Genomic DNA, 17,730 nt, shown 5'->3' with positions numbered 1-17,730 from the left:
GTATTGTAGCTTGTGCAGGAAAAGAGGGAGCCCAAATGAACTATTGACTGGCTTTCCTTTTGCAGCCACTTGTTTATGATCAGGATATGAAAGTCTACCTGCATCCACTTGTAAAGATGTGAGATGGGCTAATTCCTTGATATATATCTAGAATATAATTGATCTTGGTACATGTGCTGGCAAGTAGACATGTGTTGTTTGTTTGGTATAGTATTACTCAAACCATATGGTGGGAGATTTATTGAACAAAATGGATATTGTTGAAAAATAAATTGCTGAAGATATGCAGGATTAGAATATTGAATAAATTGCCTACAGACTACTTTTTTTTTAAAGTAGCAATGAGGGTGGATAACAAATGAAAAAGTTCACAAACAAGGGTATACAGTGCTTTTTCTGCACTTTAGTTTTATAGTGTATACACATTTTGTTATTACGATATCTGAACTTCCACAAATGTGTAGGCGCATTTCTGCTTATTTCAGATGGGTTGCATTGAATGTATGAATACTGTATTATTAAAACTCAAATTCAAAGTAAATGTCCATACAAATCACTGAACTTACTATAAGCCTTATTACACATTTTGTGTGTTGTGGATATTGAAGTTACTAGTGTCGCAACCCTAGAAACAGTTTGCTTGTCAAAAAGTTGTTTCTTCAGCCCAAAATGTAAGCAATTGTTGTGAAGCCTACTACTACTAACAACAATAGCTTAACTGTGAATGAATGAATAACGTACTAAATGAATGACTTGAAAAGAACCAGACAGGGCTATTATTAGGCCCGAGCGCCACAAGCTGGCGAGAGGCCTATTAATCTCGTAAGGTGCGAAAGTGCGCACATAGTGCACACGAAATCGAGCGCGAAGCGCTCGCCCACTTCCAAACACTCACTAACGCACTCCTTCACTCACGCACGCCCCGTGCATACTAATTAGTAGTAGGAAAATGGAACATTACCGTTGTAAACGGGCGAAGCCCGTGCAAAAGTGCGCACTAAACGAGCACTTTACATTACGTTCCCCATATCTTGCATGTTCCGAGCATATAAGCATGTAATGCAAAAATTTAACATTATTACTGTATAGAGGGCCAAAAACACAAAGTGGGCGGAGCCCACTCAAAATTAACGAAAGTACCCGTCAGTGACCAGGGACCCACACCATGAGGTAGGGAAAGCGCGAGCGCTTTCCGAAAATGTATAGTTTATGATATTTGAAAAATGGGAAACATTGTTTTCGCATCGGAATATTCTTCTTTCTTCTTCTTCTTTCTTTCTTTCTTTCTTCTCGGGACCAACCCCCCTATTTTTCACCCAGTGAACATTGACGAAAAGTCACAGAAATTTGCACACCTCTAAAAATCGTGCTGCTCTACATTCTGGCTATTTCCCTTTTCTAAAATAAAAAAAAAATTGGCGCGTCAGCACCCCCAAATGTACCAAAAATACATTGAGAGATAGGAAATGACCCCAAAAAAATCTGATCGTAGAATCATGAAATTTGGCGCAGAGGTAGATGGTGACAAGAGAAGTAAAAAATATTATTACAGCAACGCCGTCCACCCAACCAAATGTCGGCCATATTGGTTCAAAAATGGCTAAGCAGGACTCGGGAGTTTTTCCAAACGTCGTACTTTTACGAACTCCTCCCAGGGCGTTGGCCCTAAAAAGCTGAAATTTGGTGAAAATGCTACTGAGGAGTGGGACATCAAAAGTTATCCAAATTACATTGATACCTCTCACGGTCTCTGTGCGGCAAAGCCGCAAACTTTAGCTAGAATTTCAGAAATCTCCCAAATTTAACATTTCTGCCGTTTGCGCAGATAAAGTCCGAATTGCGTCAAATTAGAATCAGTTGTTAAACTCTTTGCACTAAACGTACTTGAAGTGAAATAAATTAATTTGGCACCACAGCGCCCCCTACAGATTTTATATGGAGGTTAAATGTTTAGTTTTGCGAAATTTTATGAAATTTGACACACAACTCAATTTTGGCATCCCCATCAAAAAAGTCAATGAGACCCATGTCATAATTGTTATGGCTTTGCTGTAGCGATGACCAAAACCTCCCATGTTATTCCAATGGGGAAATCGCCAGAACATGTTTACACTTTAGACTTTCACAAACTCCTCCCAGGGCGTTAGCCCTATTAACCTGAAATTTGGTGAGACTCATCTTCAGGGGTGGACCATCAAAAGTTATTCACATTTTTATTCAAAGAGTCACGGTGTCTGTGCGGCAAAGCCGCACATTTTGCCAAGAATTCAAAATAAAATAGCTTTTTGATGGTAAAACAAAGGGGAGAAGATGTGACAGCGTCACAGATTCAGCAGTAGGCGTAATAAAAGGACAATTGGGGCGCGTTAGCGCCCCCTCCTCTTGCAGCGTGGCGGCGGTGTGGCGGCGGCGGCGTGGCGAGGGCCGATCATTGCCGCTTGCGGCTATATTTACTATTATTTTCACATCCTCATATCCTTAAACAAAGCCCTGTATCCAGACTGTGTCTGCTTCATAGCCCAGTGATTGTGTTTGAACATACACAGCCTCTTTTCTGCTTTTGCCACTTGAATTGTAGTAAAAACAGCTTCAATAATTAATGATCCAATTAATAGTTTACACAGGTTTTTATTGAGCTGTCAGAGTGATGGAGAGGCTGGCGGAGGTGAACTCGGCCGCGGCCTGCTCCTGTCTTCCACCTGAGTCAGCTTTTTGTGACTGGGGCCTGGGAGACGCGGAGAACAGCAGGACGGGTCTCACACTGCTGAAGCTCACAATTTATGGCTGTATGAGTTTCTTGCTCTCCAAAAACCGCAAGGAGCCGAATGCCGAGCCGTGCAGTGCTGGCATCGTAATGGACATAATGAGAGCACTGGACGGACTGCTTGGATATGTTGTCCAGTCTGGCAGTTATGAATTGGATCTAGTGGTGGTCGCTATTGACAAAAATGAATATCTCAATAGTGTTTTGGGAGTGTCCATAATAACAATAGTCAGGTGATAATATGTCGATCCAATGGAAATGGAAACATGTATTTAATGTATTGGTTGAGGTTCAATTCTCGAACACATGGAAAATGTCTGTAAAATTAAGTATCACCTTGTACCCATATTTGAAAATTTGGATTTAGATTACATGCCATTTTTAATTTTTATCAGTATTTCACACTATACTCAATAATGAAAATGTATTTAACTTTTAAATAAATTTAGCATATTGTGAATTGCTTTATCTATTACATACAAAACATCAGCTCAGTTCAATATTAGTTGAAATTGTAATGTAAACCACAGTTAAACTTACTTTATGATGGTCTAATACAATGAAAACTTATCAAATCTGTATCTATAAATTCTGTTTTTATAAGGTATTTATTTTCGTTTGACAAAAATATGATTGTACTTATGTCCGTAGTCATGTTTCTAAATCACTTCTTTTAGCTTCTTGTAGGGCTCACAAGTCATGTTTCTAAATCACAAATGTATCACATTATTGGCTGATGGAATAATCAATATCACAACAAAACTAAATATATCACAATAACCAAGGTCCTCCTTCTGACAAAAATGTGCTGGTTTTAAAATGAAAATATTCAAATAAATCTGACTTTATTGATGATGATGATTATTGATTTGCCTTGATTTAGTCTAATTCTTGTTCCTGTTAAGTTTTATTTTGACAGTTTGCCTAATACATGAACTTATTTGTTTTAACATAATAAAAATGATCGCGTCAAAAAGTATATTCAAATAACGCAAACGGTATCATGCTGCCTTACTTATTGTAAAGTCGTTCAAATATCTTCGAAAGCATCTCATGTCCCCTTCTCAAATGTGTCCTTTTCACTGAGAACTTAGTAACTTCAATATTTGTAGTGAGTGCAGGTCAGAGCGTTAGACACACGGTGATTCACAGGGGTCTTTGCTCCTGACTGTAAGTGCAGGTGTGGCGGTGACTGACACTGATGGTCACATTAGCAGCACCTCGCCCAGTGCACCGTGCTCTGCTTGTGTGTGCTGGCAGCAGAGCAGGAGCTGGAGGCGCAGAGGCTAATCACTGCTGTCAGCTGTTGGTTAGAGGCTGCAGAGGGCACAGCCTGTCGAGGGATGTCCATAATGTTTCATCACACTGCCTAATGTTTACACTAAGTATCTGAAGGGCACTTAGCGGATGAATGGTGAACACTAGTATCAGGTTAAAGCAGAAAGAGTATTGTAATTTTTTAGCACAACTTCAAGTAAATACATACTCTATGGCCGATACGGTGTATTGATTTACCGTAGCCATTGTCTGCTGTAAAAAGTTGCAGAACTATTTAGTCCCTTAATTTGATGAGATCAGCCCGTGTCAGTGTAAAGTCTGTGTGAGTGTGTGCTTGAATTCACTCTACGATAAATGTGTTGGTCTTTGTCAGATTTCTTTTTGTTGCTTTTGTGTCCTCACTGCCCCCTCTCGCTGTCCTCTCCTGTGTATTCCTCCCCACTTTACAGGAGATTTGGATGGCCACTGGTGGGACCATGCGTCATGGCATAGCAGCGAGGCCTCCCCAATGTCTTTGGTGAGACATGCGGTGCCCTGCCTTGACCCCTGCCCTTTGACCTCATCCCTGTCCTGTCTCTCTTCTATGTCTATGTCATTTCATAGTTCAGTTGGTTTATTTACACCTTTGCATGTTGTTTTTCTGTTTTCTTTCTGTTTTTATCCCTCACCTGTAGGGGACAGTCAAAGGGGAAAAAGACAAACTATTGAGCAGGCATTTATGTCCGAGCCGACACACACCTTATCTGAGAGGCAAAAGAAAATGGTGCGCTTTGGGGGACACTCATTTGAAGAGGACTTGTCTTGGTGTGAGCCACAGGTTAAGGACTCTGGAGTTGATACGTGCAGTAGCACTACGCTAAACGAGGAGCATAGCCATAGTGAGAAGGTACTGAGAATACTAGCTTGCATTTTATTATTCCTTACACATTCAGACTTTGTTTGCTCTGTCACTAAGTGTTAACAGGTCAGATAATTGACTTTTGATTTTATTTGGTATTTTATAAATGGCTTTTTTCAAGGCAATCTTTGTTTCTTTTTCTGTTTTGTTTTTCTTCACCTTGTTTGGTGTTGGCTAAAACCTGGAGCACCTTGCTTGCTGCAGTAGTAGTAAAAGAATAGTTTCACCTATCTGTGACACAGGAATGTGGGTCTCTCCTAGTTGCATGCTCGTTGTCCTCCGTTTGTTGTGTTCTGCTCTACTGCGGTCTGTTTAGTGCCTTAGGAACACTTCTGTAGGATGTCCCTCTCACTGCTGCCCTGTCCCACAGCACCCAGCCCATCAGGAACCTGCTGCCTGTCTAACTCTCCACTCTCTCTCTTAGCTAAAACCTTCACGGTTGGAAGCATTCAAAATAGGAAAGATTTGATTTGTTTGCTCACCAAAAATGAGTTTTTCTTTTCCCCTTTCACTGCCATATCTCTAAGTCATCTTCTGTCTGTTTAATGCTTTAGTCTCTTCTCGCCCTTCTATCATGACCCCATCCTTAACTGGCACCTCATTTTGGGTTTTGGATAACCTTTAACCCTCTCTGCTGTCTGCTCCTCTCACTGCCCTGTGTGATGGTGATGTGTCTGTGTGGTGAAGTTTCTGACTTCACTGTAAGTGCTAGTCTGAGGAGGAGATCTGGGGCTGCTTGCTTTACTCTGCATGGGGCGCTGCATGACGCTCACTCCCCCCTCACACTAGCAGGTTCCCACAAACTGTAAATTACACACAATCTAGTCTATTCTTTTACTCCAATGCAACTGCACATTACTGCATCAATTGAAATCAATTATTGAGAAACACTTACTGACAGAGTTTGTGTGAACTATTTCAAATTCCCATCACTTTGGACAGTTGTCCTTTGAAGTGATTCCCATCCAGGGGATAAGCTACTAAACAAAAGGTGTACTATTGCTCTGACCTTGTAGCACCCGGTAACGTGGCAGACATCCAAAGATGGAGATCGTCTAATAGGACGGATCTGGCTCAATAAGCGCATGAAAGATGGAAGTGTGCCTCGAGACTCAGGAGCTCTGCTTGGTCTAAAGGTAAGGGTTGTGGCTGCATGGAGATATCAATAAAATATGGTTATATTATTTATTTAAAGAATGTAAATATGTTTTATTTTAACCAAGAATGAGATCGGATAGAAGGGGATTGTATATCAAGACAAATGACTTAAATCACTTGAGAAGTGAATGGTTGAGTGCAGAACCTGAATGGCAAAGATGTTGGATTTCATTGGTTAACAGCAACATAATTTAAATACCTCCAGGTGGATTTTTAAATAAACATGTTAGAAGTGACAGCAAATGAAAAACAAACATGTTTGAAAAGTCTCCTATGGTATATATATATATATATATATATATATATATATATATATATATATATATATATATATATATATATATATATATATATATACACATTCTAAATTAATGTGTATTGTGAGGGACCTGTCCATGTTGTCTCTCAATGTGTCTCACTGCTGCAGACTTGAAAAAGCTGAGACACAGAGGGGGTGGTGGGAAGGAGTGGAGAGAAGACAGAAGCGAGATGGGGAAAAATCATTACTGATTGAATGAGGCTTCTGAAATGGCATGTTTGTGTCTGCTTAGTGCGTCAGTGCATTTCTGCAGCCTCAGCAGCAGCAGCAGCAGCAGCAGCAGCAGCAGCAGCAGCAGCAGCAGCAGCACATTCAGTCAGTCTATCAGAGGCTGCCTCAGCCTCACTGTCCATCTCTGCTCCTACACAAGTCCACAGCTCTGGCTCCTGCCAGTTACATAAAGCCATTTCATTTAGCAGACCTCCCTAAGCTCCTTTGTATGTTGGCATTCAGCTGTCATTAAGAGGGATTTTTATTTGTATGATGCCCATGTAAGCTGAGTGGACTATACTGTGCAGCATAAGCCCAGTGGCCAGACTCTGTCACAACCAGCTATAGACATTTTAGTTTTGCCTTGCCCCTCAGTAATCTTGTTACTACTAACGTTTATTCCCTCCTTTCAAGTACAAAAGATAAGTAAAATGTTTTGTTTTGTTTACTGTTATAGGTGGTGGGTGGAAAAATGACAGAATCTGGTCGGCTTTGTGCTTTCATCACAAAAGTGAGGAAAGGAAGCTTAGCAGACACTGTTGGACACCTAAGACCAGGTATGAGACACTTGTGTGATGCCATGAATATACTACACTACACAACACATGATAGTAGAAATCTTCATTATTTCTGACTTGATCTCAAACTCTGAAATGTTCAAACATGTATTTGTTTACCTTACACTTACATTTCAAAATATTTGGCATCCATTTTGATTAGGGCTGCAATAATTGATTGATTAATCATGACTAGTCAATGATAAAAATAACCATAGTCATATTTTGATAATCGTAATAATTTATCTGGACTATGGAGACTCTAAAACACACACAAAAACAGCAGCATTAATATATCAACATGACAAAAATAATAAAAAATAAAAACATCTTTTGACAAGTCGACTACTAAAATAACAGTTAGTTGCAGCTCTAATTCTTATAGTGTTCTGATCATTTGGATGTAGTAATTTTGTGCAGAACAATATTAAATGAAAACTAATGTGTAATTACTCATTATGTTCCACAGACTTGTCTCATATTGACAGTTTGTCTCTGATATTTGTGCAGGTGATCAGGTGTTGGAGTGGAATGGAAAGCTTTTACAAGGAGCCACATTTAAAGAAGTTTACAATATCATTTTAGAATCTAAACCTGAGCCACAGGTGGAGCTTGTGGTCTCACGGCCTATAGGGTGAGAGCATTCACACATACTTCTACCATCACTTTTACCAACTCCTTTTTTTATCATTTCAGCTTACAAGCATTTTTCTCTCATTTCAGAGATATTCCAAGGATACCAGACAGCACACATGCACAACTGGAATCAAGTATGTTGTATCAAATGATCATGTAACAATTCAATTTGAGACATATTGTTTCTATTGCAGAAGGTTAACATGAAATATCTGTTTAGGTTCGAGTTCTTTTGAGTCTCAGAAGATGGATCGGCCGTCTATCTCTGTCACCTCCCCCATGAGTCCCAGCATGCTGCGGGATGCCCCCCAGTACTTGTCAGGACAGCTCTCAGTAAGTCGCTTCATTTTATATCACAAGAATATAACATGCTTTTATGGATCAAAATCACAGCGTGTCTTTTTCATTGGAATCACTTCTGTATCAGTGCGAGCTTAGAAAGAGCTGCGTAGTCAGTCAGATCAATATGTGTGTTGTCCATTCTCTTCCCACTGTCAGGGGTTGGACAATAGACTTTGGAAAAGGACAATAATCATTTTGTTTTTCAAATGTTACACAGAAGACAAGTTTTTAATTGTTTTTAAATTAGGCTATAAATACATGTACAGGAAAAGAGTTATGGATAACGTACAGAAAGTCTAAATAAGTAATGTCTGGTTTTATGGTCCCATCTAAAAGTGTATACCTGTTGTTGTGTTTATATTGCATTGTGATGTTTTCTTTTTGTTTTGTGGGTTTTTGTTTTTATTGCATTTTTGCTGTTTCATTTTGCTTATCCAGAGCCAAAGCCTTAGTAGAAGAACACCGCCTTTTGCCCCTAGGGTCCAGGTAATGGGCCCTGTCTACAGGGCACACTCTCTATTTGGTCTTTGCTCATTGACTGTGGACTGGCCTTTTATTTTCTCATATCTTTAAAATGCATTTCAGGGGAAATTGCTGCTTCAGATTTCCCTCATGGTGTAGTGCATTTTGTCATATCTCTTTCTGTTTATGGATTTTAAAATATTGTAATGTTTACTAATCTAACCCTCATTATTAGTCAATACTGCATGTTTTTGCAACGAATGTAAGAGTCTCTGTTGAGTTAAGTGTCTGATTTTGTCTGTCAATTGAAAAACAGAGTAACCTTTGTTTCAATGTGACATGAACCCAGGAGACAACTTTGTTAAATAATCAGAACTACAGATAGTTATGGACCTCAGGTTTCATGTCACAGTGAAAAGTACATTTATAGGTCCTAATGATTAAATTCAGTTTTAACCACACATAAAAAACTGAATTCTACCTATACCAAGCCTTTCCTCTGAAGTACTTTGTTTGCTATTACATTGTATATTATTATAATCTTTAAACTTTTAAATATTCAATTTTATTTGTAATTCTCTTGGACAAAATACTATTAACCATGTGTCTGTATGTGAAACTTACTATTTAATATAGTAAAATACTATTAATATTTTTAGGTAATTGTCAGTTTTCACAACTTTTATTATTACAAGCAGTGTCTTTTTTCTTTATCACAATTGTGTATGGATAGCCTCACGTACTACTCCCTCGTAAGGTTAAATCCTTCTTTTCAGTCACTCCTTCATCTTAATCTATAACTATGTGTGGCGCAAATGTGGGATAAACCCAGAGCCATAAACCGGTACAATTTGTTTCCTGCTGAGCCTTCACTGCCTTCTGGCCTAAATCAATACTTTGGATTTTGTCTTGAATGCTCTTCTGCATGTGCGGCCATAGCTTTACTCTAGACCTTTTTCATTTCATTTTTTTCAAGAAGTATGGATGTTGACTTAGAAGTTTTACTCCTTTACACATCTCTTTTAAAATGAATTTCTTCTAAGTGTCTTCCTCAGAGTCCATACTTCTGTCGTGTGATTGGCAGCATGGCTGATTGATAACTGGCTCATTAACAACCATAACTGTGAACTATTTGAAACGCATCATCTTTATTAGTACTGTCAAATTAACTGAAACTGTTATTTAGAGCTATGGAAGCTAACTGCTGTCACCTGAGTATAAATACACTATATTTCAGTTGTATCACATTTTTCACAAGATAATTTAGATTTTTCTCCAGACTATATCACATTATAAACTACAAAAGAGTCAAATTTCTACACCACACTTTCACTGTGGAACTTGTAATGGGATGATACACTCGAAATGTATTCATACTGAGTTGGCTGCATCATTTTTTTATCTAGAATTATTTGATTACTTTCTCACATTAAGATGCACACTGAAGGTTAAGAACATTGAAGAATGAAAAAAAAAAGAAAAAAGATGAAATATTTGTGGATCAAAGCCATAAATGTATTAGATGGTCTCTTCTCTGCCCCTACAGGTCAAACTGTGGTACGACAAAGTAGGCCATCAGCTCATCGTCACCATCCTGGGCGCCAAAGACCTACCCCCCAGGGAAGATGGCCGGCCCAGAAACCCCTACGTCAAAATATATTTCCTCCCTGACAGAAGGTAAGAACAGGAGCTGGTAATTCTGTTAGATGTTGTTATGAAAAGAGGCTTTGTCACCACCACCGTTTTTCTATCAAAACATTTAAATTCATTTGTTTTGTTGTATTATTTGAAGAAGCTGCAGCATAACCACTTTACTAGAACAAGTGCTGCTGGAATTAGTAGTTATTATCGTAAAAGTAAAACTTGCTATTGCTAGTTAATGAAGTAGTATATTTTACTGTTACCCAAGCAACAACTCAATTCTTTATTGTACTTGAGTAATTACCCTTTATGTAGTTGTCACCTAAAACCTCTATGTTCTATATTCTATATATTTACAGCCATTGGCCTACTTAAAACAAAGTATTTTAAGATTCTTTACATGAATTAACCTTAAAATACGCATGTTTTATCCTTTCTTTCCCTTGCATGCTACAGTGCTGTGCTGTCCTGTTCTGTGGTGTATTCGTGGCTCTTCTCTGTCATGATTGTAAATAAAAACAGTTTGAATTATTGTTCCTCCAGTGACAAAAGCAAGAGGAGGACAAAAACAGTAAAGAAATCATTAGAGCCCAAATGGAACCAAACCTTCATGTATTCTCCGGTCCATCGGCGAGAATTTCGGGAACGCATGTTGGAAATCACGTTGTGGGACCAAGCCAGGGTGAGGGAGGAGGAGAGTGAATTTCTAGGAGAGGTAAGACAAGCTTTATACCGTATTTTCCGGACTATAAGTAAGCACTTTTTTCATAGTTTTGGCCGGGGTGCGACTTGTACTTATATTTGTACTTATATACCTATCCTTATACTCCAGAGCGACTTACATGTGATATTATTGTTATTTTCACACTTGCAACCGCATTTCATACTCCAGTGCAACTTAAATATGTTTTTTTTCTTCTATATTATGTGTTTTTTGGCTGGTGCGACTTATACTTCGGTGCAACTTATAGTCCGGAAAATACGGTACATTTCAATACATCCAGCACATTTATGCAGCAGTGGAACAAAACAAATAAGCATTTTGTTGTCAGTTGATCAGTTGAACATTTATTAATTTGTATTTTATTACATTATATTGCTTGTATTGGGCCAACTAATTTCTGGCCTCTCTCACCACCACAAATCATTCATACCTAGAAAAGGTTGGTAAAGTGTCTCACCAAAGATAGAAAATTATTCCAACCGCCAACCACATACTGTATTTACATCAGTTTATTCATTCTTTGAGTTTGGAAATATTGTGCATCTTCCATGTCATCACTATACTATAAATATTAAACTTGCTTGTTGTTGTACACCATCAAAACACCAGATTTATCCAGATGTGAGAAAATTATTGGATTTAGCCCACTTTACGGTTATGTTTTTCCTGCGGTTGGATAGAATGCGATGAATATATAGTTGAGTTACATTTTTCATTTAAATATCTCACAGTTTATACAATAGACCACCTCCTAAAATGGGGAGTGAATGAATAATGCATAAAATTCTAAAGCGGCTTTCAGTGTCTGTAAAAGCGCCCTGAAAGTCTAATGCATTATTATTAATATATAAGCACCTCTTAATTCTGCGTATTGGGGCATGTACTGTAACCCGCTAATTTGTCATTGGATGTCATTGTTGCCTTTTGCTGGTTTTGCAGATCCTCATAGAGCTGGAAACTGCACTTTTAGACGATGAGCCACATTGGTACAAACTGCAGACCCACGACGTGTCCTCCATGCCGCTCCCACGCTCCTCACCCAACACACATCGCAGGCAGCTCCACGGAGAGAGTCCCACACGCCGGCTACAAAGTACGCTATTTCTATCACCGACTACACTGTTACATGTCTTCTATATGTTTTTACTTTGTCCCTATAAAATGAAAAGGTTTTCTGACATTAAAATGTTGTTATTCATATATTTTTGTTCCTGGGTCACATCAGTAGGCAAGGCAAGGCAAGTTTATTTGTAGAGCACATTTCATACACAAGGCAATTCAAAGTGCTTCACACAGCAGGAAAAATGCATTCAAATCACAAAGAAATTACAGAAACAGAAATACAATAAAATTAACTAAATAAAAAATTATCAATCCAACTGATTGTTTAAACTAATAAAATCACAAACAAAAGAGAAGAGTGCAAAGAAAAAATCCTTTCAGTCATATGCGCAGCTAAACAAAACTGTTTTTAGCTTAGATTTGAACATTGTCAGAGTAGAAGCCTGTTTCACATCTTCACGAAGACTGTTCCAGATTTTAGCTGCATAAAACTGAAACGCAGATTCCCCATGTTTAGTCCTGACTCTGGGCACCAGCAGGAGGCCGGTCCCTGAGGTCCTCAGAGTCCGAGATGGTTCATATGGCACTAACATATCCAGTACAGTACACTGTATATGTTTGGTTCATTTTTGAGGATTTTATAAACAACAAGAGTTTCAATTTCAAAGATTAACTTGGTGTTATAAGGTTCTTTGAGGATCTGCTTGAACCAATCAGCGTAGAATAAATTAAAATTGACACATTACATTCAACTGCTTTGGGATGATGAGGTTCCATCTTTGTGCTGTTTCAACCCACATTTCAGATAAATCTTTATGTTTGTAAATGTATTTTGAGACATTATGAAACCATAAACTCAAAGGAAATGTATTGTAATTAAGTGTACAAGTAAACACAGTTAGCTGTTAGTTTGAGTTAGAGCTGAGTTATTTACTTGGTTAATTTCGGCTATATCTGACATGACAAAAAGGAAGGTTTTACACAATTGAGCTTGAAGACTTAGAAGAATGTCCTTTTCCAAAAGAAACATTATCACATCTCAGTGCAAGTGCTGATTCCTTATTCTGAAAATATCCTCAGGTCAGGAAAATGTGGGAATTTAATTGCCCCAAGTGTCAATGGTCCTTTCTCACTGCATGTATCTTTGTTAAACCCAAGCAGGAATAGTCTCCAACCACTCGCAACCTGTAATTACTGACAAATGAAGCTTGATGTATAGGCTGCTGGTGCTAATGGCTATCTGATTGCTTTAAACACTAGCCACATTTAGCTTAGCTCATGCATACTGTATTTGCTACTGGTGCCACATCAACGTATTGCTTGTGCTTTCACAGACAAAGGCTCTGGTTCACTTAACTCAGGTAAAGGAGTTCTATGGAGTGTTCTCCTTTCCTCTTCAAAGACACACCTCTGTGCTCCCGTTCCCCAGGACCTTCCCTGAAAGATGCACGTTTCTGTTGAATTTTGCAGTCTATTTTATATCATTTGGGTCCACTGATAGTGACTACAAGTCCACTCGGTTTGACAGAGACATGCAGCCTTCAGGGATCGTGATTTGGGATAGTGTTTTACCTATCTGTACCTCAACCTATTGACTGTGTGACAGTCCTGGCCTATTGCCAATTATAGCAGGTCCTGCAAACTTTGAACCTGATCCCATTCGTCAGCCATCTCTAGAAAACATTTTGCCTTTCCTTTTGTGCTACTGTGAAAAATAGCATTTCCCCTCCACTGGTCGTACCCTGCTATACTTGTGGTTTTGTGACACAGTTAAAATAGACTAAAATTGTTACATTTGGGTGGCAAAATGTAATGTAGTGGTGAACTTGTAGGTAATGAAAAAGCTAATATTTGGAGGTAGATGCCACTAAACAAGAATGCAGTCATATTTATTTCTTATTTTTTGTAGTTTGTAGCAGCTTCATAAGGGAGGCACTGAAACCTGTCAGGGAAACTGGGACTAATTTCATCTTCTGTCTGTTTCTTCTCCATTTCTTTGCTGCTGGCATCTTTCTTTCTTTCTTTCTTTCTTTCTTTCTTTCTTTGTGTCTCAGGATCCCAAAGGATAAGTGACAGTGAGATCTCAGACTATGATTGTGAAGATGGAGTTGGTGTCATAACAGGTTTGCGCTTTGCTCTTTTGCATGATTATGTATGTTTAACACAGTCACAACCTGTTTTGCATGTACATATTAATCAACATAAAAGTACATGGTATTAAAAAAATGCTTAGAACGTTTCAGGAGAGTTGGTTTCAGCTTCTGTCTATCTCGACATTGAGCTGTTGCTGCTCAGACTGCACACCTACGCTGCTCTCATATAAGATGATAATGACATACTCTCACTGAGGGAAATATACACAAAATTGGGTTTACATTTACATTGGCTCTTTTTCCATGCATGCACCACAAATGTGATCATTGTCTGATTTCTGGAGATTATTGAAATGTAAAACAGTTGACTAATTAACTAACACATGTCACCAGTTGTTTTGATTTTTTTTTTATGGCAAGGAAGAAATAAAATAACATTACTCAATGCTCAGTGGACATGGGAAGCAGAAGCGTTAGCATCATAACCTTTTTACAAGTACGTTGAACATTTCAAATCTAAATTGGTTATTTTGCTCCTGATCAATTAGCTGATGATTTGCTTCGTGTCAATCCTGTGAGACATTGGTCACTTTTTTGGATTTGGCCATATATGCTAGAGAATATAAAATGTGGATTAATGAATACATCACACTATGAAGAAAATCACACTTATTTAGTGCCACAAAAAGCACTGTTGATTTGTAAAGAATTCATGTTGATGTCATTAATGTTACTCAATTAGCTAGAAAAGGATACATATTGTGGAGGAGAGTGCAGAGTTGCTGATGTTACGGCAGCGTGGGGAAATCCTCCTTTTGCCTGTTTAATATTCTGGTCACCTTCTCACTGTCTCACCATGCCAGTCCCTGCGCTTCACCCACAGTAAAGGGAAACCCCCTGTGCTCGTCTTTCTCTACATTCACTCAGTCTGCACCAGATCAACGTGACTTTGTTATGTTTTATTTGAAACATTACTGTTACTGTTTAACAAATAAGTGTTTGTATTTGACTAAACTGTACTAATAGTCCTTATCAGACTAATAGAACAGCTGCATGCATCTGGGTTTGTTGTTATATATCCTACACAAAAGGACTTCTCATATCTAAAGCTAAGAGACCATGGTGAAAAAGGAAAAAACCTGCACTAAATTAGCTAATTTGTAATTATTTTTCTTTTAATCACATGAAGACTGTTTATCTTTGTTCCATTAAAATTGAGATATTTCAACAGCATTTATGGTAGATTTCATAATTTTAAGTAGAGGCAAACAAAATTATGACACATTTCATATTTAAAGCTTTATTTGGTTGTCTTCACAGACTACCGTACAAATGGAAGAGATTTCCAAAGCTCCACGTTGTCTGTCCCCGAGCAGGTGATGTCATCTAACCACTGCTCACGGTCGGCAGACATCAACAGGGCGCGCTCTCGCTCTCCCAGTGTTCCTCCTCCATCGAGGTAACTGACACACATGCCATACCCACTGACAACTGTGTATTTACCAACACATGCAGCTTTAATTAGTACGCTTTAGATATTGTTGTGACACAAGATACACAAAGCTTTGACTGTGCCGGGCTCTGGCAGCGTTATTTTTATTGTTTATTGTGTTTTCAGACTTGGCATGTAATATAGACATACACCGAGATTGTCAGTGTTTAATTAACAACACTCAAATGTTAGTCAGGTGAATTTTTGGTTTTAGATTAGCTTCTTCTAGCTACAACATCAGTCATAAATATTTACAAGATGTACAAGTAAATGCTTTGCCAATATTAGAAAGCAAAACATGACGGCTCTTAATTGCAAGCATGAACTTGTATAGTTTATTTGTCACAATATGTTGTCAAATCCGTCCTGTGAACATATACAAACAATAGAAACATTTCAGTGCTCTTTATACTCAGAGGAGGAGAGTGTTAGGAGTGAACATGGTTTAACAGAAGATCATCTTCATCCTCTCAGTTAAAACAGCTGGAACATGTATTACCAGCCTTACCAGTGATCTTTATTTTTATCTTTGTTTTTGGAAAGTTGGTGATGTATGGGCAACTAAACGCTGCAATCATGTTCAAACTCACGGAACTATGTATGTATATGTGTATATCTAAAAAAAAATAAGGAACCAATTTCATCATCATTAATTTTCCCAGTCTTTAAGATAGAATAAGGTATCATTCCATTACCATAACTCTCTGCCATCTCTGCCTATTTGTGCCTCAACCTCTGAACGATGCGACAGTCCTGGCCCATTATTTACTATAGCGATTCTTTCCATTGCCAGGACTGTCTGCCATGTCATCTGCCTTTTCAAAATGTCCATACCAAACTTTCCTACAGCCTTTTCTGCTCTCTTTACATTAACCCTGCATCATTGTCAGCCAGTTCTCTCATTTCTCATCTTTCTCCTTCTCCCCTGTCTTTCCCTCAACACCATCTCAAATCCATATTTTCTCCTTCCTCCATGTGTTCGCAGCCATTTTCTCTCCCTACCTCGAACCAGACATACTCAGCATCTTGGTGATCCTCAGCAGGACCCCAGGTAGAATTTCACCAGAACATGCATGCGGCCTTCACCCCCTTCACCTCTTACACTCATTTTCCTGATTTAATATAAGGGATAAAACTCGAAATGAAATACTGAAAATCTGCAGACCTATTTGAATATGACTATGACGTTTTGTCCAGCAGAGATAGCAACCATTTTGTAGAACAGGAACAGATTTCAGATCCTTCCCATTCCCGAGTCCCCAAAATAAAACATTTACCAGTTGTGATATTTTTTTACCAGCCGCAACCATCGCGTGCATCCTATCTGCAGAGAGGAGGCAGTCAGGTTACTGCGTTCCACTAGGATGGCCCGCGCCTATTCTGAGGGTGCCTACTCCTCCGACTATGACTATGAGAGGTATTGACATGCACTGCCTAGGCATCTGTGCATTTGCCATCCTGTGGTCCCCGCAAATTGTATGTCGTCCATCTTTGATTTCTCCGTGCTTGTTGGTGATGACAGAAGTGATATCCTGTTTGATATCGGTCCTTGTAAAGGGGTCATCACGGCTCTGAAGTTGTGTAGGAGACTTGAGTCCTGACACAACTGCCTCTCTGTGCGGAGGCCCAGAGCTACACTTTGTTTTCAGATGTTGGCTGGTTGTTGTGGTAAGGACCAGAGTCTGATTGTTTGTTGACATCCTTCTTTATGTACCCATATACATGACCCTGGTACCAGTTTGTTAATGAGTCTATCAGTCTTGTCTTTGTAAGTATTGGACGTCTATCTCCTTACAGAGTGCCCACTCAGATGTGCCACTGAAATAGCTCAGACACCAACAACATAGTTCAAAATGGTTGTGAAATATTTGTGTATACCAAGAAAATAAATGTGTTTCTGCTGGACAAATGCTCATACTTTTTACACATTTGCTGTAGTTAAAATATGGTTTCTGCAATGTGAAATATGTGTAATGTAAATGTCATTTGCCTTGTAGAATGTTTAACCTGCTTTGTTATTGCAGCTCAAAGGATTTTCACTATCACTGTTGTGCCAAATCCAAGAACTAATTCACAATTTATTTTTAAAAACAC

At 38.6% G+C, this 17,730-nt stretch overlaps 1 protein-coding gene across 16 annotated transcripts in view; it reads left to right on the top strand.

Annotated features, from left to right (window-relative positions):
* Positions 1-17,730, top strand: part of rims2a (regulating synaptic membrane exocytosis 2a) — a 103,714-nt gene that overhangs the window by 49,861 nt on the left and 36,123 nt on the right. For 4 of the 16 annotated variants that reach the window (XM_072460503.1, XM_072460505.1, XM_072460504.1 and 1 more), the window contains 14 exons: positions 4,717-4,928; positions 5,957-6,076; positions 7,085-7,184; positions 7,695-7,818; positions 7,908-7,954; positions 8,041-8,153; positions 8,601-8,648; positions 10,171-10,301; positions 10,788-10,980; positions 11,929-12,082; positions 13,386-13,412; positions 14,106-14,174; positions 15,465-15,603; positions 16,937-17,053. In XM_072460503.1, the coding sequence (XP_072316604.1) occupies positions 4,717-4,928; positions 5,957-6,076; positions 7,085-7,184; positions 7,695-7,818; positions 7,908-7,954; positions 8,041-8,153; positions 8,601-8,648; positions 10,171-10,301; positions 10,788-10,980; positions 11,929-12,082; positions 13,386-13,412; positions 14,106-14,174; positions 15,465-15,603; positions 16,937-17,053 (1,594 nt within the window). Of the gene's footprint in view, positions 1-4,491; positions 4,560-4,716; positions 4,929-5,956; positions 6,077-7,084; positions 7,185-7,694; positions 7,819-7,907; positions 7,955-8,040; positions 8,154-8,600; positions 8,649-10,170; positions 10,302-10,787; positions 10,981-11,928; positions 12,083-13,385; positions 13,413-14,105; positions 14,175-15,464; positions 15,604-16,621; positions 16,688-16,936; positions 17,054-17,730 lie in introns of all 16 variants that reach the window. The other 12 variants (XM_072460519.1, XM_072460520.1, XM_072460513.1 and 9 more) reach the window with 7 other exon arrangements.

The sequence above is a fragment of the Eucyclogobius newberryi genome, unplaced genomic scaffold, assembly GCF_026437365.1.
Source record: "Eucyclogobius newberryi isolate DKJ021-1_F unplaced genomic scaffold, fEucNew1.0.hap1 SCAF_3, whole genome shotgun sequence".
NCBI lineage: Eukaryota > Metazoa > Chordata > Actinopteri > Gobiiformes > Gobiidae > Eucyclogobius > Eucyclogobius newberryi.
This window is presented reverse-complemented; position numbering and strand designations above follow the sequence as displayed.